This window comes from Sinocyclocheilus rhinocerous, unplaced genomic scaffold, assembly GCF_001515625.1.
Source record: "Sinocyclocheilus rhinocerous isolate Xijiao unplaced genomic scaffold, SAMN03320098_v1.1 scaffold148, whole genome shotgun sequence".
Lineage (NCBI taxonomy): Eukaryota > Metazoa > Chordata > Actinopteri > Cypriniformes > Cyprinidae > Sinocyclocheilus > Sinocyclocheilus rhinocerous.
Window position 1 is genome coordinate 4,390,483 of NW_015653472.1, and position 23,580 is coordinate 4,414,062.

Genomic DNA, 23,580 nt, shown 5'->3' on the forward strand with positions numbered 1-23,580 from the left:
CTTGGTATTAATAACCCAGAAATTTCACTGGTATCAACTAATGAAATTTTGTTATGACAATGTCATAATGCTCATAGGTGATCACAGACAGCTGATATATCAGATATCATTCATTTAGACACAATCTGTCAGAACGAAAGCATAACAGCACAGATGAGTCCTTGAAATACTCTCAGGTTGCCATGGTGATCCAGAGTAGAGTATACATATGTATGAGAACATGCAAATCACTACCAGTAGAACATTTTGAATGTAAAAGGTCAGCAGGTGCCTGAAGCACCTCCATTAGCTTCTTACACATTGTTAGCTAATTAGTTTTGATTAATTCAAGAGGAAACCTCTGTGACGCCATGAAATGGTTTTTCATTTAAGCCCTTGACTCTTCTTTTGTTTGGAAAATGCTTGTCTGTGTACCTTCAGCCTCTCGATGGCCTCTTCTCCGCCCGGCGTGGACATGATGCGCTCCTGGATACTTGAGACGGACTGTAGCCCTGCCTGGCTGCACAGAGAGCCTGAAGATGGAGAGGCTGTCAGGCAGCTCATAGGTGCTGTGGAGAAATGGCCAGGCCGTTGGTTCTCTGAGGCAAGCAAGTATCTATGCTTATTGTTGTGTATATCTTTCAGGTCTGAGCCACAGAGGAGAGACAGGCGATGCAAGGAGGAAGAAGCGAAAATGGTGGAGACAGAAATGTGAGAGAGTACAGGAGACAGAAAGAAAGAAAAAGGACAAAGAGGAGGAAAGGCCAATGTAAGACACACAGTTTTACAACAACAGGATTACAACAAACACGCCAGTCAGATAGTCTGATACAGTTTTCACCTCAGGTCGTTCTATATGAACACATTTCTATCCCCTATACTTAAAAAATCCTATTCATAAATCACCTTTGTTGTCCAGCAATAGCATCCTTAAAACAAGCTTATTAAGACATGTTTTGGGGAATGTATCTTAATTTAACTGTATTTTGTCTTGTTCCATTGGCAATTCTTTAACCGTAAATCTCACTAAATATAGCTTAAATGAGCAAATGAAAAACATGATGGACCAAGACAAATACACGTAAATTCATTTTTTTTGTCTTGTTGAAAATTATATTTTATTTGGAAATGCATAAGATTATAGAAATAAACTGATGCAGTTTCATGATGACATGATACATTCTCAGAAATGTAGTCTTAATATATACAATTTTGCTTCTTAGGTAAATTTGTCTTGTTTTAAAAATATTAATTTCAACTACAGTATTTAGAAATTTTGTCATTTTTAAAACACTGTATACAATATTAATATGTGGATAATATTTTGTACAATTTTGCTTCTTAGGTAAATTTGCCTTGTTTTAAGCATATTAATTTAACAACAGTATACAATATTTTTGAAACTGTCATTTTAAAAATTTTAATATCTGGATGTTAATATTTTATACAATTTTGTACATTCTTCTTAGGTCAGTTTAACTAATTATTATTTAAAGAATATAAAATATCTGCATAATAATTTTTAAAACTAATATTTTTACTTTAAAATAGTTTACTTGAAAGGTACTAATTAAGAACAGGATTTTTGAAGTACGCACTTATTTTAAGCATTATTATGACAATAAATGGCATCGTTTTTTAATAGTAGCATGCTATAAATATGCATCATATTTAATAAATTATGTAATGTTCAACAACATGTGACTTACAAACAGTGCAGTCGATCTTACAAGCACTTTTAAATGTGATAAATTACTTCTTGTGATGTGTTAAATCAATTCGACTTAATTCTGTCCTGGGTGAAAACTGACATCACTTCTCAGATGTGAAAAAAGAGATGTGGGGTGGAGGGATTGCATAAAGGTCACAAACCAGGAGAGCGAGGCTTGGCGGACTGGAGACATCACTTCTCAGATGTGAAAAAAGAGATGTGGGGTGGAGGGACTGCATAAAGGTCACAAACCAGGAGAGCGAGGCTTGGCGGACTGGAAGAGCAGTATGATAACATGCTGCAGATACAAGCTATAAAACGTCTTTTCCACGAGGCACATCGCTCTTAAATCATGATGCTGTCAATGTTTGGCTGCCACAAATCTCTTCAAAACATCTTTTTGGTACAGCCACAGTGACTAGGAGGGGACTGTGCTTACAAAACCTCTCCCAGGGAGCTTTATCGCAGTTCATTCGAGCTTTCTGCTCCATATTCACTCTATTGGATTTTTCCCCCACTTCATTTATCTGAAAAGACTCTCCTGAAGCAACTAGGCCAACATGGCGGCATAGCAGCACTGCATTACATTACTGTTCATGCGTTCAGATGATGCGATTGAGGCCGCTAGCACACAGACCATGGCAAGCAATTCGGTCAAGTTAAAATGTTTGCTTTCCCAGCGCCATATGGTTGTAGCGGTAGAAAGCACAGTGTGCGTTCATCTCTCTGCACATATCAAGAACTCCCAGACAGATAGAAAACCAAATAGCCACCTGAGCTCTGATTCCGTTCTGCAGCTTTTAAAAAGGTACACAGAGCTTGCGTAAGAGGATATGAAGAACAGGGAAGGAAAAAGGATTCAGAGGCACTTGGACAAAGGCAGCTACCTATTCTTACACTACCACTGCAACTGCTATTCTGTGAATGTAAGAAAACATGAAAACATGCACCTTTTGCCCGATAGATCATTGTTTTAACATCGTTAATAGTGTGACCTGCAATGAACAGTTAAATGACAATAAAACCTCACTAGGCAGAAAAAAAGAGGAAGATTCCATTAAAGGACAATAGCAGTTAAATGACAAAATATAATCAGATTTAAAAGAGTGATATATTAAAGGGATAGTACACCTAAAAATTATCATAATTTATTGTTGTCATTCCAAACAGTATAACTTTCATTTAAGCCATACGACTATATTTTAAGTCAGTAGCTTTGTGTAATGAACAAACCAAATGGAGAACCAAATGGAACAAGGCAAAATCCATTTAAACTGAACATTTGAAAATTTGTCAGATTATGGCCATAAAAAGGCTAGCAATGCCATTTCATGTTGATTTTCAATTCAAGACACATTCTCAAAAAAGACATGTTACTATTAAAGGGGTCATATGATGCTGCTAAAAAGAACATTATTTTGTGTATTATTAAACTACCATTAATTTTGACAATGCATGTGTATATTAATATTATATAAAAATCTGCTTCTTAACCAAATTGACATTCAACAGAATGTCATACAACAGAAGTCCAAAACTGATTTTCTTCCTTTAATTGCAAATAACATTTGCAATTAAACATAACATTTGCAATTAAAGGTTTGTCCATTTGGTTTGCTCATTACACAAAGCTACTTACTTAAAATATAGTCATAGGCTCATATGGACAACTTTTATGATACATATTATACTGTATTTTGGAATTTTAAAAGTATAAATTACTTTTCCTTGTATGGAATTGAAGCTAGGACATTCTTGTGAAAGATTTAATGATAACAAAATGTTAATTTCGGGGTGAACTATCCCTTTAAGTGCTTCCAGATGCAGTCTATCAGATCTATCGTGCTGTGGCGTGGGGTTGGGCTTAGGCTTATTTGAAGAAAAGCCTGCCATTAAGACTGCACCATGCCAGACATAAAGCATAAAGCCTGCCAGTGGCAATCTAACCCATCCAATCCATCTCATATTTATCTGTTGTATGCCTGGGATTCCTTGCAGTAAAAAAAAAAACGGAGGCATGCAAAGCTGACACGTTTGTATTCCAGAAGCGATGAAAAGGCTACTGGTAACAAAAGGGGAGAGCGAGAGGATGCGGCCCCGTCAAGCTTATACACACATTTGCTTCCACTTCCAAGGTAATCATCCCCCATTGGCTTGACTGAAGGGAAGCAGGAAGAACAGGAGAAGGTTGAGAGGTCAGAGTCGAGAGGACTAGTAGAGGAATGACTGACTGAGGCAGTTAGATTTGACTAGACAAAACACTGTGAGGACAAACATGAGATGGAAACACTTGACTTGTTAAACTGGACATGTTGTAACAAGATTTGCATTTTAGAAAACAATATTGTAATTTCTAACCATCATATCCCTAATCTCCATCGCATGTTGATGAAATGGTTAAATGAAGATGTAAAAGGAACAACATGAAGACAATGTAGGCTGGGCGAGACTGCAGCATCGGAGCTGAAGAATTTGCCACTTGTGAGCACAGTAAGTGACCTCCTAAATGCCTGGCAATTGGCATGTATAGAAGAAGCCATTGGGGGGGCGCTGTGCCTCGACTTACTGTCCAGAATGTCCCCAAGCCCCTGGGCATGGAGCAGCTCCTTTAGACGCGTCACCTCGTCCTTCAGCTCCCGCACCAATTTGGCGTTGGGGTCCTCGTTGATGACAGCGTTGCATTTGATTTGCTTGGCTCTGTCTGCATATCTGTGAATGAGCAAACAATGACAATGATCCAAATAGCCATTGATATCACAAGAGTCCCCTTATCACAATCAAGACCATCTAAGAATTGAAGTCACGCTGATTAATGGGAAGTGCGAGTAGGATGTGAATTCTTACCTGAGTGTGCTGAGAGTTTCATCATAGTTAATGTCAGCAGGACTCAGGGCGGCCACCATAGCTGTCCTTGAGTTTCCTCCTGGTGAACAAGCACAATTAGGCAAACAATTAGAAACACTTAGTAATGCAAATTCTTTTGACTGGAGTATTGATCTAAGACAGGCCAATGAGTTTAAAGGATGCACCTTCCACAGACCATTAAAAAAAAAACACAAGTGTAATTTTCTGTTTGATTATTCAGATTAGTTTTACATGGTTAAAATTCATTTTAAATGGTAAATCTCTGCAATATTTTCATTTAATAGCTACTGGTTGGCATTGTATGAAAACATTTTATTTCAATCAATGAAAATATTTTATATAAAATTGAATATATTTTAAATAAAATAAAAAAATAAAATATTTTTGTTTTAAACAATGAAGTGGGAGAAATATTCATTTAATAGTCCAATCACATTACATAGAGAATTGTTGGATTATTTTGAAATACAGTCTATTCTAGTCTAGTGGATAAAATATTTATAATCATTATGGATCTTCGTCCATACCTAAATTCTCTCTGAGCAGCCATGTCAACACGGAGTCTCGGTAAGGAATGAAGTCGGTCTTCTTTTTCTTCTTGCTCTGTTTCAAAACAGCCGGTAAAACATGTTGGAATATAGCATGTAAATACAGCTACAGCTGCAATAATAATCAAGGGAATTCAGGAAGTGACTTGATGTATGAGACAAAAGGTTACATGGATAAAGGTTGATAGGCTTAGATAGAGACCGTTCAGCGGTAAGTGACCATACACCGGGAAAGATTACCTTGCTGGTACAGTTATCCTGGGTAGGGAAGCATTGTCAGGAGAGAGACAGACAGCACACAGAGATATAGAACTGAAGACATGCAGGCAAACAGACAGAGAGAGACACAGGTATTATGAATAATACTCACCACCTCAGCCAGCGCTGAAATAACCTTTCCTAGTGTAGTTAGAGATTTATTGATGTTTGCTCCCTCCTAAGAAGCACAAACAGGTGGGGGAAAAATGAATAGTCAGTTTTTTGATTACATCAAATTTAAAACATTTCAGCTTAAAATATGTTTGTAGTCAAAACAAACTAAACCTTAGAGGAAAAAAAATAGCTGTGATGCATATTTTTGTTTGAGTGTTTTATGTTCAGTCATGCATGCCACATTCTCAGAATATTTGCAGTGTGTGGAGGAGACTGCAGTCACTTTTACATATGGCAGGTGGTTGTGGAGTTCTAGAGAGGCTGTAAAAAATAGTCTGTACCTTCAGTCTGGTTCCTTTGGCCCCTGTTGAGTCAGCACGCTCACTTCCTGCCAGATCCACCAGGCTGATTTTGCTGACCTGAAACCAGACAGCAGAGACACTTTCAGACTGATCAACACACACTAAAAAAAGACACAAAGGAAATCTCTTCAGTAAGGCATACTACGTACGTGGGAGTGTTTTTTCTTCTCACGTCTATTAGGAATACAATCATATACATATTTTTGATATAGAGACACCCAAATGAATTGTTCTGATGATTCAATCGAACTGATTTAGAAAGCTCTTGTAAATCCTGTGTTGCATTAATCATTCAACTAGTTCAAATAGTTCATTCAAATAGTTCAATCATCCAATCATTTTAGGGCACTTGAAAAATCACTGGTGCATGCATGCAAAACTAACTGTGCTAAAGGATGCTTGGGTTATCTTTTCATTTTGTCGTGCTTGAGTTTGGGCCAGCGGTGCCGCTGCCAAACTGGATGAGTAATGTTAGAGCAAGGGCTAAGGCGAGTCCTGTGTAGTGAATGTAATGTAGTAGCTCTGTACAATAGCCATTGTGTCCGTGGACCTCATAAAGCGGTCTTTGTGTCCGCAGCAATTACACAATGAGCCCCACAAGCACAGGATGAGTGGGACGGGTCTCTTTCTCTTGGTTTTCCTTTCTACTTTGTACAGGATTTGCATCTGAGCTCTGTGAAATGTCATAATGGCTGTGGATGGGTGTAAAATATCTAACCTTCTCTGTGGACAGGTCTGTCTCGCTGTCATACTTCCTCTGCGTGAAAACAATAGTGAAGACTGCGTGAGAGCGGCTGCTTGTCTCATTCATGTTGGTGGCGGCAACAGTTCTGAGGATACAGAGAGCAAAATGAGTGTCATAGGTGTCACATACATATCATTATTTGAGTAAAGCAAATTTATAATTAAGTACAATGTAAATCAATGGATATTACATAATGTAATAGTATTGTCTAACATTTCGTGACCTTATATTTAACATCTGTGTAAAGCTGAATACTATAAAACTAGGGTCTTTAAACTAGGGTCAACCCTGAACTCAAAGTAATTTAGTGAAGAATAAATAAAATATAAAATAAATAAAAATATGCATAACAAAAATACAAGAATAAAGATCGAACCCTGATGAGGAAAAAAAATAAAAATAAAAAATAAATGAAATTATGCATTAAACAAAAAATATGTTTCAAAAGTTTTAACTCTCATCTCAAAGTATTTTGTGAATAAATAAATGAAACATGAATAATAATAATAATAATAAACAATAAATGAAAATATGCATTAATAAACAAAAATTCCGTAACAGTTAACAGTTGAAATTCAGTTAAATTGTCCTTCCAAATGGCTTCCATTGTCCCTCTCACATTAAAAGTGCAATTAAAACATCAAGAATGATTATTTGAATGGCTTTACAATGTAAGAATCAGAACAAGAAATTTATATAAATACATTAATATGGCATTATATGCTATTTTAGGGCAGTCCTTTTCTCTTTATCCACCAATAATCTCTTTATTGGCCTGAAAACGGTTGAAAGGCTGCTTAGGAAGTTCATAGACAGCTCTAGATGCTTATCACCAGAGTGTGAGAGAATAATCCTGGAAAACGCTAGTAAGTGCAGTAATAAGACATCAACACAGCTCATCTGCTGGATATGGCCCTGGGTGGGATGCTCTCGAGAGAAACAGGCTTTACACGTCACATTCTCCACAAATAAACCCTGGGAATCAGCATGTTACTCCTTCCCAAGAGTCGCATTTATACATGACTATCAGTCCGAGTATCACTGGACGAAACTCAACAACACTTTTCCATTTCCCACTTGACAAAAAGTCAAAACACTATCCTTCAACATCCAAAGTGAAAAAAAACTTAAATACCTGATTCTGAATGTTCTACATTGCCCACACAGTAACTTATAAGTCGTATCAACTTACAACAATTTTTGAAAAACATTTCTCTATCTCACCTGGCTTTGTTACCAGCATCCATGAGGTCAGCTATGTCTGTGTAAGACATGACGGCCAGTTTCGAGAGGTCTTCAACATACGGCCCAAGTAGAGGATGTTCCCTGACACGCAGGTTCCCTTTATTCTTAGGGTTTAGCAGGTCCCTCACCCGCTCACAGTATATCTCCATATAAGCCACCTACAATGAGCACATAAAAATGAGATATAACTAGCTCTCAATTATTGAACATTTGAGTAGGCTCTGAACAAGCCCATCACCCCCCATTACATAGTTAGATCTCCATATAAGCCACCTACCATGAGCATATATAACTTGAGATATATATAACCTTAGAATACATAACCTGAGATGAAAGTACATATATTTTTAAAATCTATTCCACATGTTGTCAAAAATATTTACAGCATATTTAATACCATAGTCAATTTGTAACTGAACATGTTTAGCTCTCAATTATTGAACACTTTAGTGGGCTCTGAACAAACGCATTACCCCCCCACTGCTGAGTTTAATGCTTTGAGGTAACACAACAAAAACAGCATTTCAATAGATGGAAAGCTCTTAAGAGCATTTCAATAGATGGAAAGCATGTGAAGTGAGTCACAGGAATGAACTGAGGAGTCGTGATATGTCTGCTGCTCACCTCCACCGAGTACGAGATCTCCTCATTGCTATTGTCATTGATTTTCTCAAAGAGTTCTTCACAGAGCTGGGAGGGGGACAAAAAGAGCACATTAGGGAGGAGAGAGAGAGCGATCGATACAGAGGACAAATAACTCTACCCCTGCCGGATGTGCTAGACGGAGCGCTAATGTCTGCTGGCAATGTCTGCTTAGAGATCAGAAACATCTCAGCCACTGCTGAGCTCTTAAGCATGTCTATTACTTTGTATACATTAAGGTGATACTTAAGCTGTGATATTACATACATACCTGAGGAATAATGCCTTCCTGTCCTTCCTCTTGCTTTCCCATCATGGTGTAGGACTTGCCAGCTCCGGTCTGGCCATAGGCGAAAATACAGACATTATATCCCTCAAAAGCATGCTGCAACATCTCCTCCCCAATGTCATTGTACACAAGGCTCTGTGACGCAAAGCAAGGGTCGTCTGGCTAGCAGAGAAATGAAGAAAAGAGAACAAAACACATTAATACAGACTTTATTTTGGGGGATGATTAATTACAGCTGTAAATCTGACCACATGCATTTTATTGTCCACTGAGCCAGCTCAGCAGAAAAAGCAAAAAGAGCAGGAAAAGGACAGAAGAAGAAAGAGAGAGAAAATGAGACTTACTGAGGTGTGAGACCAGTATGAGTAGTCAAAGCTGAAAGATTTGGGTGGTTCCTTTGGGTTCTTGGGGTTCAAAATAGCTGCAAAAGACAGCGAAAATCAGTATGTTTCCCCTCCCCAGTGACTGACCAATAAAAGTGTAAGGTGGCAAGATGGCTGATATACTTCTCATTTATTTAGATTGTTATGCTGATAAATTTACAATTAAAAAAATAAATAAATGTATACAGTATATATATATATATATATAATATTTCCTTTTATTATAAGTGAAACAATTTTCATTACAGTTCTGCATAAGAATTTTAATGATTGAAAATAATGAAACAGTATAAATAATTAAATGATTAAAACATAATGTGTACTCAAAATTCAAAGTAAAGAAAAAAGTAAACACACAAGTTAACACAAACAAATTGTAACAGACTACACAATAAGAGCATTAGCACCCTTAAATCCATTAATTACACAAAAATTTTAAAAAATCTGAAATAAAATAAAATGCGAACATCAGATGAAAAAATTTAATTAGAAATGTTGCCATGGCCAAAAATAAATAAATGTATACAGTATATATATATATATATATAATATTTCCTTTTATTATAAGTGAAACAATTTTCATTACAGTTCTGCATAAGAATTTTAATGATTGAAAATAATGAAACAGTATAAATAATTAAATGATTAAAACATAATGTGTACTCAAAATTCAAAGTAAAGAAAAAAGTAAACACACAAGTTAACACAAACAAATTGTAACAGACTACACAATAAGAGCATTAGCACCCTTAAATCCATTAATTACACAAAAATTTTAAAAAATCTGAAATAAAATAAAATGCGAACATCAGATGAAAAAATTTAATTAGAAATGTTGCCATGGCAACTAAAAGTAATAAGTTTAAGTTGACATACTAAAATGACTAATTGTAAAAGTGAAAAAATATATATTAAAGCAAAATAGAAATATAAAAAGAACTAAAATTAATTACTAAAATTAAAATGAAACCTGATATTATAACAATAAAAAGCCCATTTAAAATATTAATAAATTGTATAGTAGTATTAATAAAAATATTAATACCTGAACTGAATCCATCATTGATAGTGTTTTATGCAAAGTGAACTGCTCACCTGCACAAAATCATTATTAATGGCTCTAAACTATTAACAGATATCAACGCCCTATATGATCAAACGACAGGGATTGAGTCAGCCTTCAAAACGCCATAAATCACCACTGTTGCTAAACCAACATGTAAAATTTCCAACATTTCCATTCTTCTGATTGAATGAAATGAAAGAGTCACATGTGCATAACTGCTCCACAACCACTGTAAAGCACTTGTTTGGGGGCTATTTTTGATTTCAACAATTGAGACACATTCACCTCAGCAGGGCCAGTGTAAAAAAAACTGATGACTCAAAAATGTCTTTGTGTGGGATCAGCAGATTCACCTATTGCATGTGACTAACCATAATTCTTCCCATTTTTCCAAATGTAACCCTTCCTGTTTTCACTGACAGATCTCACACATACTGTCCACCCCGCTCTCGGCAGGTCGCTACATATCCCTGCAGTCTTAATAAATAGGAATCTTCAGGCTTTTCTGGTATTTGGCGTGTCCCAAACATTCAGCCTGACCCTCGTCTCAACATCACCACACCATCTGAATGCTAAGCCTGGGAGTGAGCGGCCCAAAAGGCTGTGGGACCGCAGGAATCTACTGTAGGATATTTATAGGTATCAGAAAGCCAGCTGCTGCTGCAGTCCCCTCGACTGACTCGGAGTTGACTGGCAGGGCCACCCCCCCCCGAGTCCGTTCGGGCCTTGATTCGATCCAGACGAACGCATTCCACCGGCAGAGCGCACAGGGTGGCGAGGTCAGTTGGCTGGGTGGGCGGAAAAAAACAGAAAGAGACTGACGAATGGGATGCACCCGCTGCTGTCTTAGCAACAATCCAAACAACAACATAACAACAACCTTTCCTGTTCCCGCTGCAACAAAAATGACCCATCAGCCCAGAAATAGAGAAATGTGTTTTTTTCCCTCTCCAAAGCATGGGTGGATGGAAGAAAGAAAGCAAAAAGGTGTGGATTATACATATTTAAAATTCAACGGTCTAATTAAGCATGAGGCTCTCTGCAGTCGAGGACGTTTGAGCCCCCTGCAATGACTAATTCCCCCAGCAGCACCTCTGGGACACTGGCTAATCTCACAGTATTCATCTATTATTCAGTGGAAATGAGAGGGGAGGGCTGGGTACGGAGCCACTTCTTTCTGAGAGAGTCGAATATGAGACTAGAAAGTATAAGGAATATTCAATATACAGGACTATTTGAAATGATTTCACTGGTGAGTAACTTAATATCACTATGATTTCATGCGTCACTCCACCTTAGCTGCGTTGAAATCACGTACTGCCAGAGCAGGTAGTACATTTGATGAAGAATTGCTGCAAGTTCTATAGTTCTACAGAATGTATGTTTGTAGTATGCATGCAATTAATTTGCATTGTCATGTGACCTATGATGTCAGCTGCACCACTTCTCCGCCACTCATGACTCACTCTCTTGTGGCCTCATGGGATAGTCAAGTGTCCATCAGATGCACACTAGGAATATCATCCTTTTCACCTACTATTTTTTGTATAATATATACTTTTTTTTTTTTTTGCACAGGCATATTAATAGCCATATTTAGGCATATTAATAGACATATTTGGACATTGGGCTCGTCTCATGAGTATAACAGATATAAGTAGGGCTGGGTAAAAAATATCGATATCTCGATATGAATCGATTCTCATTTTTACGGAACGATATCGATTCCTAAATCCAAGAATCGATTAGACTAGCCTGTTTTCAGTTAATGGACGGAACATTGAAGGGTACTTCCCATCCAATAAATCACAATAAGCATTGTGCTTTGGTACATTTCATATGAAACAAAGTCTCAGATTTCAAATTCTGTCCATTGTATTGCAGTTAAAACAATAAATGCCGTTTTGGTGCTGTTTAATGTGGAGTGACAGATCGCTGTAGCGCCTCAGTTCAACACAGATGCGGCCGCGCGAGGCGCACGTGAACTGATCATCTCCTCCACATTAATACCCGTTTCAGCACAAAATAAACATGACTAAATATCCGAAGGTAAGTTAAAAGAAAGAGTACAACTTTACAATCCGTATCCTGTCTCATGTAATCGCTCAATCAGTGTTTCAGCCGTGCAAGGACGTCAATATAACAGCTTGTAAACAATGTCACGTAACGTCACATTTACCTCAGAAAAACATATTCGTGACCATAAACTCATTAGTCAGATAGAAAAATAAACTGCAGAGAGGGGCTATGTAACTGTAACTTTATTATTGTAAAAACTTCATTAATTTTTGTTCGTAAAACTCAGAATTGTTGACATTTTGCTAACTCTCTTATATATTTTACAGCATTAGTTGATTTTTTTTTTCCTTGAGAAAATTTGGGATGTACTGTACCTGATATATATCCAAAATAATCTATATTGAATCGAATCGTGAAATTTGTGTCAAAACCCAGCCCTAGATATAAGACTCTGATTTAAACATATATAGCAAAAATTGAGTTGGTAAGTTCAATTATTTATGTGAATCAGTTTAAACTTTTTACAAAAATAGGTTCAAAATTCTGATTCAATGTTTCATTTGATTAAAAATCATTCATTCAGTTAATTTACGGAACAATAGTGTGAAATTGATTATTTTGAATTTGACTTCAGCCAAATTTTCTTGCATTAAACTTTGAATTTACCCATTTTTATTTAAATTTTTTTGGTCAAAATATTGTTTTGTTTTGTTTTTTTAATAAATTTTTTAGGAGGATGCTAGCAGTTAACATCAAAGCTAGTATAAGCCATTTCGAAGGAAATACATAAATATTGAGATATTAAATATCAAAAGGCTAACAAAAAAAATACCTTATCAAAATCAAGATTTTAATTTTATTTTATGCTATACAATCTAGCTTTACTAGTAAAAGGGTAGGACAAATCTGCAGGACCATCCACAGATTGTATCTTAAAGGGGTCATATGATGCGATTTCAAGTTTTCCTTTCTCTTTGGAGTGTTACAAGCTGATTGTCATGGAGAAGGCCTCTTTCTCAGAAAGCCGATTAGTTGTGTGTCTGTTTGGAAAGACAACCAATGTTTCCCAGGTTGGTGAAAGCAGGTCCTTTCCTCAAGTCCTGCATTCTCACATGGTCAATGTGACGGAGGACAGGCCTGTGTCATTCAGGAGAAACAGAGGCTAAATAAAGTGATTACACCTCTGACCTAAGGCCAAATGGAAACTGGAGCAGTGGGTAAAACACACAGGGATTTACATTACTGCAGTCATTCTGCCCCTCTTTCCTGGAACAAAATGCATAGAGGGACTATAAATGCCTCTCCCATCATGCAGTGTGTTCACCAGTCATATCAGAACACTGATGAGATGGGAAGATCAACACGGGGGCCGAAAGACAGGTGGACAAACGGCAAGCCTGGCACATGTGTGGGTCACTTGTGTGGCACATGTGTGGGTCACACAGAGCTTGTACTATGTCTGATGCAGACAGGTTTCATTCTGCTATTTTCAATTGAAAGAGTAAATGCAAAATGATTTTGCATTCAAAGCCCTATAAGCACTTGCAGTTATGTATTCATTAAAGTCCCTAAAAACTTATAAGGGAAACACACTCGCATTAAAAGAAAACACAAAGAGTTCTAATGATCTTATGTTGCCGTTCTATCAACAGCCCCTTTCACACAGTAATACCAGTAAATTGCAGTAAAATTACTGGAGCGACTTTACCAGTAAATACAAAAATGCACTGTTCACACAAGCAACAACTTTGCGTCTTTTTACCGGTAAAGCATCGTTCACACATCGATTTCAAATTACCGGTAAATTCTGTGAAATCATTAACCAGAAATGACCTCTAAACGGCTGTGCATCCCGGTGTTGTGTTTGTAAACATGGAGGGATATACACAGTCAGTGTTTTTGTTGATGTTTTCATTTTTGTGTCAAACGTTCACATTCATGCAGCTGCTTTTGGCCCAGAGACATCGCATTCGGCGACTTCAAACCAAAATACACAGTGCAGAGTAAATGTGTCATCTGCGTCAGAATGTTATTCATTGAATGTGAAAATTGAATTTCAGTGGCTCTGGATTGGCCCAGAGTAGATGTTTTAAGTCAGAGCGTTCTGAACTTGTACATGCTCGTACCGGTAATCTTCAATCTGCGTTCACACAGAGCAGATTACCAGTAATTTACTGGTAATGTTACAACTTCTCATACCGGTAAATTGCCGTAACAAATTTACCGTTATTTTTGAAAAGGTCCTGTTCACACATGATCTCTTAATGGTAATTTACCAGTAAAGTCTATATGTGTGAATGGGGCTAATGTCTCCTACATCAGCACTGCTCACGCAAGCCATAGCAAAAGTTATGTCTGTTACCATGACGACCACCACACTGAACAGTGGGGTACAGAAATAAGAACCATCATCTGCGTTGTTTAATTTAATTTTGTACTGCTTCCTCAAAGACATGTGCCTTGTTTTCATTTTCAGGCTTGAAATATAAAACCAAATTATGTGACAATTGTAATGCCATTAGACTGTTAAAAATGCACATTCATGGTTTAAAATCCCTTAAATCTGGCTGAACATGTAGAAGACTCCAAATGAAAGCATTCGGATTTGTAAATTAGACATTAAGCCAGACATTAGGCCTGTGAAGATTCAATATACATCAACAGTGAACCAAGCATAGAGGTAAGTGACACATACAGCATTCTCTGCATAGTATGCAAATATTCTTTATGTATGTGATACCTAATAGGAGCTGAAACAAACAGTGCCTAAACAACCCATTTTATGTTCATATCTGAAAATGAACAACATCAGCTGGCCAAGAAACTTGGCCAAGTAACTCTCGTCATGATAAAGCTGTGAATGACAGTTTGAAGCTAACATGAGGCTAATTGGTACAGAGTTGGTTGAAATGAGTGAATAAACTCAAAACAACCTCTCAATCCATCCAATTATGTTTGGACAAAACACTTCAGCAGACCACAAGTTCAATCTATCAGCCAATGGAGAGCCGCTCATTAGGCAAATGCAAAACTAAACGTGCTATTCAACTCCTCCCAAACAAAGTCCTGACCCCAATCCCTGAACCTCTCAAGCTGAGGTCAGCTTAATGCCATGTGATCATCAAAAACAAAGTCTGATTGGATGTTTAACTCACTTGCACGCATAAACACAACACTGGTTCGGCAGGATATTCCAGACAGAAACAATTATGCAAATTCTTACTTTCTGTAGCTAACTGACAAACCAGCTCAAGGGTGGATAAAGTTGGCACAGCAAAAACACAATAACGCACATGGTGGTTTTCCTGCTTGAATGCCAGGGTACAGATGCACAAAGACTAATGGCTTTCATCACTGTAGGAAACTCAAGCAGGAGGGATTTAAATGAGTTAGCAGACTGCACCACCTGACCTGCGTGTGCACAGGAAAAGTTTAGAGGGAAGAATGAAAAACCCATCTGGCTGCTCAAAACGTATCAACTTTCAGATGTGATGATAAACCTGGGCTTATTTCAGATAGTGTGAGATGACCTGAGAATAGCAGGCATGCCTGGACTAATGCGGTGGAAAATGTGTCTCTAGCTTCGGACCCCATGAGACTTTGCTCTTTAGTCCACAGGCAAATCAATATCCACCATTAACAGCCTGCAGTGGTTTTAAAAGCCAGAATTATAACACAAACAAACAAAAACAGGCATTCAACTGTTGAAATATATCTTCAGGAGTACCATATGAGAACAAGCTGCATCACTGCAGGGAAAGTAAATTTTAGCAGCCTGCAGAAAAGTTTATGTTCAGCCCTGTTTGAGAACAGTTTCTGTACTATTGACTAACTGTTTGATGTGAAATGCAATGCAGGTTTTTACAATTAGCCAATTTTTGTTGGGACAAAAACAAAAAACACAACACAAAACAAATAAATGTAAAAAAATTTAAAATAAATACAATGGACAAAACAAAAAACACATTTGTAGAATAAAAAAAAAGTGAATATAAAATTTAACACAGCAAAACAATAAAAATTATTTAAAAAATTTTAAAAACAACACAAAATAATAATAATTTTAAAATGTAAAAATAAAACAAAACAATAAATTAATTACAATTTTTTAAAAATAAAACAACAAAACAATCAACTAAAAATAAAATAATTTAAAATAAAATAAAATACTTCTCCCTGTAAGTGTGTATAGAGCAGTTACTGTACAATTTATATTTTTCTAATAAACGAAGACCAACACTGAGATAGCAAAATTAATTTCCACCTGCTAATATTTACATCCAGAATGGCATCTACAGACACTGATCTGCCCTGCTGTATCCTAAAGAGGAAAGCTTAAAGAGGACAAATTGTGTTCACCTCCGTGAAGTTGGCCCCCCAACCAACGCAAAACGTCGCAAAAATAGTCTCAATCGTTTGTGCTCCGTTTGTGCTGTAAAAATTTTCGTTTGTGCTGCTTTGGTTTGTTAGATATAAAATATTTATTTAAAAGGTCATTCTCAGGTCACTCAGCCCCCCCACACGCTCCAAATTCACCCGAAATAGTCTCGTTTGTTTGTGCTTCGTTTGTGCTGGTTTGTGCAGGTAAAAATTTCGTTTGTGCTGCTTTGTTTTTTAAAATATTAAACATGATATTTTAGGCGATGACGTCACCAGCCCCCCTACACGCTCCAAACTCACCCAAAATAGTCTCAATCGTTAGTGCTTCGTTTGTGCTGGTTTGTGCCGTAACAATTTTCGTTTGTGCTGCTTCAGTTTTTAAAATATTAGACATTGAATTTTAGGGTCGATGATGTCACCAGCCCCCCCACACGCTCCAAATTTACCCCAAATACCTGTGTTTGTTTGTGATCCGTTTGTGCGTAAAAAAAATCTTTTGTGCTGCTTTATTTTTTAAGATATTAAAATAATATTTAATGTTGTTTTTCTGAGGTCACTCCCCACCCCCCATGCTCCAAACTCACCCAAAATAGTCTCAATCGTTAGTGCTAGAAGTTTCGTTTTTGCGGCTGTGTTTTTTTTTTTACTATACAGTTAAAGTAACAAGGTAAGATCCAAGCGGATCCTAGTTAAGTTACCTATCGACTGTTTCCAACTTATAACAGACACAGCGGATCACAGGATAAGTGGAATGTAACACCAACTCCAAGGTAAATGTTTTTACTTGTTACTGTGTGCCATTACGTGAATAACAGTATATGTCATAAATACACGCACCATAATATGTTTGCTGTATCTCTGTGTTTATACATACATAAGCTATATGTGTGTGTGTATTATATGCATGTATGTATGTGGAAACTCATGACTCAATGAATTGTCAAAATTATTTTACTTGTGAAACTGTATTAAAGTGTACTATCGGACATCCATTAACACAAATAATGGACCTTTAAAAACAAACTTAAAAACGCTTAATTTGTTAAGCAAAACCATTTTAAGTGAGAGAAAGTGACAGAAAAAGAGTCTGACAGCAGATGAATATTGAGATTATTTTAATAAACACCACAATGACTACAAAAAACATTGATAAAAAGTTGTTGTTCTAATAAAACATCACTACAATCCAACAATTTGGTAAGAAATTGAATAAGCGAGGAACCCAAAATAAAATGCTAAATAAAAGCAAAATAAAAAGCAGCACAAACAAAAATTGTTACACGCTCCAAACTCACCCAAAATAGTCTCAATCGTTAGTGCTTTGTTTGTGCTGGTTTGTGCCGTAACAATCGTTTGCCGTAACAATCGTTTGTGCTGGTTTGTGCCGTAACAATTTTCATTTGTGCTGCTTCAGTTTTTAAAATATTAGACATTGAATTTTAGGGTCGATGACGTCACCAGCCCCCCACACGCTCCAAATTTACCCCACAATACCTGTGTTTGTTTGTGATCCGTTTGTGCTGGTTTGTGCCGTAAAAAAAATAATTTGTGCTGCTTTGGTTTTTAAGATATTAAAATAATATTTAATGTTGTTTTTCTGAGGTCACTCAGCCCCCCCACACGCTTCAAATTCAACCGAAATAGTCTCGTTTGTTAGTGCTTCGTTCGTCAGCACAAACAAAGCACTAACGATTGAGACTATTTTGGGTGAGTTTGGAGCGTGTAGGGGGGCTGGTGACATCAGCGCCTAAAATATAATGTTTAATATTTTAAAAAACAAAGCAGCACAAACAAAATTTTTACCTGCACAAACCAGCACAAACGAAGCACAAACAAACGAGACTATTTCGGAATGACCTGAGAATGACCTTTAAATAAATATTTTATATCTTAAACCAAAGCAGCACAAACGAAAATTTTTACAGCACAAACGATTGAGACTATTTTTGCGACGTTTTGCGTTGGGTGGGGGGCCAACTTCACGGAGGTAGTGTGTTCCCATCTGGAATGATCTATGAACTGCACACCCATCTGCCTGTAGAGGCAGTAGAGAGCAAAACACAGGCTCCACATTCTTCTCACAGGTGCTGAAGATCACAAGCAACCACAAATCATCATGAAACTAGCAAATACTAAGAGTGTACAGCAGCTTCAACCACACTGGCTGTGCCCACAAACACTTGAGTAGTTTGATACTCCTCTTTAGACATTTCAAAAGTGAGGAACACAATAATACATTTACCTACATGCCAACAAAGTGATCTGTGGCATAAAGTTTGGGACAAAGTATTAGCATATCAGTGCAATATTTCACTGAGCAATGAAAAAAAAAACTTGGACACCGATGTTGTGGTTCAAAAAAAAAGAAAAAAAAGTGTGACTTCCTCATAGCACTGCAAGTTCCTCATAAACAGCGTCTGACTGTATGATATCACAACAATAATATCTGCCATCCATCAGGCAATCTGAGAACGGTTTTGAGCAAGGGCATTGGAGGATATACAACCAGAGCCTGTAATGTGCATTAAGCTCATCTCCTCATTTCTGAGCAGTTCTGGGCTCAGTTACTGCATTTGAGAAGTCTCAGCATGCCGTCCACACAGTTTTCATGACGCTTGGTGAAAGAGAATGAAAACAGGAAGGCTGAAGAACAATACTGAGCTCAAGCACAGCAGCCAGAGAATGCCAGGCCCTCTACAAAACATGAGGTCATCTGTTATGACTGTATAGAGGCCTATGGCCATTTTCAGAGACCTACCACAATGAAAATGACTCTTAAAATACACGTTTTCTTTTCTGTTTAGGTAGAGAAGGTATGCTTAGGGCTGGATGGTATGACTGTATATGCACCGTGCTACAAGATGTAGCTATAATTAGTAATCATTTATAATGTTGTAATTTATACATTTATAAATGTTTGAATATAAATATGAAATAAAAATAAATATAATGAAAAAATAATAATAATATATTAACTATTTAATTAAAAACAATAACAATGCTTTTGCACAGATTCCAGATTTAATCATTTGTTATGGATAATCTAATCTAATAATTAGGGATGCACCGAAATGAAAATTCTTGGCTGAAGCAGAACAAAATGAAACACTGGGCCGAAGGCCGAATACCGAACACGGTTTTTCACATTTTTCCCCCATGTAGGCCTATTTTGCCATTGTTTTTTTCACCATTGCATTAAGTTAATTGCCAAAATGTGCTTTTTACTGTTTTGTCCTGCTTTTCACAAAATTACAATACTATCATTTATGAATGTCGATGGAGTTGTTGTTTTTTCTCGGCTTTTATTTTGGCAGAAACCCGCAGGAAGATCTCAGTGCTTCTTTGCAGCACTAAACAGTCTCTCGCTGTCGGTGCTTCGTGCATGTAATGATTTCTGTGTCTTTCTCTGATAGTTTTAAATGCGTTCACACTGCCGACATGTTTGCTGCATTAGTGCGTGCCTCTATTTGATCGCGTTAGTCATTGTTCGGTACATATTATTCAGCTTTTCGCTTATTCGGCCGAACACTGAAAGATATTTTTTTGCTATTTTCGGCCGAATAATTTCGGGTGCCGAATATTCGGTGCATCACTACTAATAATTATTTTTTTTTATTTTTTTTTTATTACTATTTCATGATATGATTACTTATATTCAGCAATGATGCATTCATTTGATCAAAAGTGACAGTAAAGACTTAAATTGCTAGCCAAAAATTTGATTTAAAAAAAGTTTTTTTTTTGTTTAGTTTTTTTAGAACTTTGTTCATCAAATAGTCCTGAAAAAAATTTATCATAGTTTCCACAAAAATACTAAGCAGCACAACTGTTTTCAATATTGATAATAAATGCAAGAGAAATGCGTCTTGAGCACCAAATCAGCATGTTATGATTTCTGAAGGATCATGTGACACTGAAAATTCAGCTTTGCCATCGCAGGAATAAATTACTATAGAATTAAAATGTATTCAAATAGATGGCAGTTATTTTAAATTGTAGTATTATTTCACAATATTCAATGCGATTAATGCGGACATGGAAAAGGTGTTCAGATGAGGACTGAATGATTATCATCATGCAGCACTGGAGAAATCACTAGAAAAGTGAAGCTCGGTCCAGCTGCCAAGATGATGTCCGGAGTGCCCTGTCTATTTCTGTAGCACCAGATGGCAGGTGCTGCCTCACATACTGACAGCTCCTCAACGAAAGGAAGGAATGGGCAGATTTCTGATCTTAGACCTTAGACAGTCACACTACACTCTGCAAAACAGCATGGGACACGTGCCATGTACACACACACACACACACACCTATATATGTGGACTGTGAACTATTTATGTGATTTTCAAACTGATCTTATTCTGAATTCTTGAAGCACTGCCAAATTCATGTCAGCACTGTACATAAAGTGTGACAATAATGTGCTTGCAAGCATACACAAACATACTGTACACAAGAGAAAACAGCATCAGGTTCAGAGCAGCATATTAAGTCAGTGTGTAAGAGTGTAAGTGAGTGTATGACACCTCTTCAGTTTCAGTCAGGACCAGCAGACCTGTTCCACTCCTTATAAATCACCATTCACGCCAGTGGAAACCGGAAAGTCCAGGAAGCTGAACTAATTTGACATTCACCAGCTAAACATAGGCCATTGAATAAAGCCTGCAGACTTTGAAAGTAACTCATCTTCTTGAACAGCTCAACAATATTGTTATCTTTAATACAAAACTAAATATAATATATTTGTAAATACAAAATATTTACAAAATTAAATATAACATAAATATAAGTAAATATAATTACTGATATTATAATTACTGATATTATTATTAGTATTAATAAGAAAATAATAATAATAAGTTACTAATATAAATGCTATGATAAAACGTTACAAAAAATTTTTAATTATTAACATTATTATAAATGGCATGACCTCACATTCTTGAATGGCCCAACAACAGTTATATAAAAATATGAAATAACAGAAAAATAATCCTATTAATAATTAATTAACAAAAATAATTTTGCTATTATTATTATTAATTAAAATTAATTATTGTCAGTATTATTTAGAGATGATTTATTGAAAATCAATGCAATAACTAAGCTACAGGAGGACGTGCACTACTATGAATTGTTTGAACCACTCACATTGTATATAAGACTCTGATGCACATTCTTTTGACTGCTGAATTTCAGAACATGAATTCCACTCATAGCACAATAATGATCAATATTTAGTTGAAGAGAACACAACGAGGGAAGACAGAGAAACAATAACTCTGAGCCCACAAAGCTTTTGTTTATTAGGTTTTGGATATGCTCGTTTTTTTGTGTCTCAACCAACACCATAATGACTTTAGCCTAGTATGATCTGAGAGATCATTAAACTCCTCCCACCACAGGCCCAAGACCTACAAAACAATAAAGAGAACTTTTAAAGCACTATTCACCATCTTGCCCACTATAAACAGCCTCAGCGTTTGGACGACAACACCGTTAGATGCAGTTGTTTTTGGTCTGTGGGATTCAATGGACAGAAATGGGCAACAAGTTTGAGTCAGCATTCTACACAGCATGAGTTAATGCTACCAAAAGACAGTTCTGACAAACACCTAATCCTAGATGACTAATAACACCATTCCAACTTCTAAGGAACTGCGGAAGTGATTAATTGAACCCATATCTTTATCTACATGCTCATGCGTTTGTGTATACTCGAGGTTAGCTGAAGGGCATTAGCACGGCATGCGAGACCGCGGTTTTAATGTTAGGGCCTGCAATAATGGGGTGGGGTGCTGTAACGCAAGACGGTAATGTAGCCCTACTGGCTGCAGTCCAATAGAAGAAGACAGACAGCGCTGCTGAGAGCGGTGTTTAGATGAATATGTAAATATATGCCGAGCGCTGTCCTCTAAATAACAAAATTAACACACAACAACTAGGACAGCAGTGAGAAAACAGCGGGTAAGAAAGCATCTGATCATAGCGATGTGGATATGTTTATACAATAGATCGCTTTAAAAGCAAGCAGCTTTACAGTATTAAATATAAAAAACAGTGTCAGTGTCGCTTTCAGTTACAATTACAAATTGATTTTCAGCTCTCCAGTACGGAGTTAGCTATGTGAAATCTTTTTACAGTGAATGCAAAAAACATAAATAAATAAATCAAACAAAATAATAATAAGAAATAAATAAGAAAGCAATAACATTGTGAATAAAAGAGTTTATCCTAAAATAAAACGTCTTATCATTTACCTTTATTTTGTTCCATATCTATATGAGATGTTAGGCAGAATGTGTCAGTCAGTAACTTTTTCATATAGTTAATTGAATGGTGAAATTGGTGAATGAGAATGTCTCACTGTTTTTCCATCTCATTTTGTGTGCCAAATACATTTATTTGTATTGTAAAAATAATTATAACTGTAATTCTATAATAGTAATATTATTGTTTGACATTTTCAAAAGCTGAAGTGATTACCTTGTTTTATTTATTAGAATATGTATAACTCGGTATTTCAACTAATAGCAAAAGCTGAATAATCAGTCAAAGTCTACCGATTAATCTGTGAAATAATGACAATAATTTGTTGTCAAAGTTTGTTGCAGCCCTATAAGACAAAGTACTTTAGAAATACAAGAGTTCAGGAGAACCAACAAATCTGTGATGACGGTTATGAATGTGAGGCGACTTCAGTCTCTCGTCACTCACATTTCATATATCCACATGCTGCTGTGGTCTTGAAATGTTTATGAGCCTGTTAGTTTCTACAACCGGTCAGAGAGACCCAACTTATGCTATTAGTGAGGTTTTACTTTTGGCCTGCAGTAAATCACAAGCAATTGCTTCTCAGAACCCCTAATGAAGATGTGGTGGGACAAATATTACTAAATCAGATCACAGTACATCAGTAGAAAACATTTTGCATTAGCTTAGCTACATGCTAACATTAGAAGCAACTTATGAGC

The 23,580-nt window shown here is 36.6% G+C and overlaps 1 protein-coding gene across 3 annotated transcripts in view; it reads right to left on the bottom strand.

The window, feature by feature from the left end:
• LOC107716234 (kinesin-like protein KIF1B) overlaps positions 1-9,173 on the bottom strand; it is a 38,160-nt gene extending 28,987 nt beyond the window's left edge. For all 3 annotated transcript variants that reach the window (XM_016522616.1, XM_016522618.1, XM_016522617.1), the window contains exons 1-14: positions 9,103-9,173; positions 8,741-8,920; positions 8,452-8,517; positions 7,807-7,985; positions 6,556-6,667; positions 5,817-5,894; positions 5,474-5,539; positions 5,344-5,361; positions 5,083-5,158; positions 4,535-4,613; positions 4,257-4,399; positions 3,807-3,848; positions 2,641-2,685; positions 415-626 (exon numbers count right to left, since the gene is read on the bottom strand). In XM_016522616.1, coding sequence (XP_016378102.1) covers positions 415-626; positions 2,641-2,685; positions 3,807-3,848; positions 4,257-4,399; positions 4,535-4,613; positions 5,083-5,158; positions 5,344-5,361; positions 5,474-5,539; positions 5,817-5,894; positions 6,556-6,667; positions 7,807-7,985; positions 8,452-8,517; positions 8,741-8,863 — 1,239 coding nt within the window. In that variant the 5' untranslated portion in view covers positions 8,864-8,920; positions 9,103-9,173. The remainder of the gene's footprint in view (positions 1-414; positions 627-2,640; positions 2,686-3,806; positions 3,849-4,256; positions 4,400-4,534; positions 4,614-5,082; positions 5,159-5,343; positions 5,362-5,473; positions 5,540-5,816; positions 5,895-6,555; positions 6,668-7,806; positions 7,986-8,451; positions 8,518-8,740; positions 8,921-9,102) is intronic.
• Positions 9,174-23,580: the final 14,407 nt, after the last annotated feature.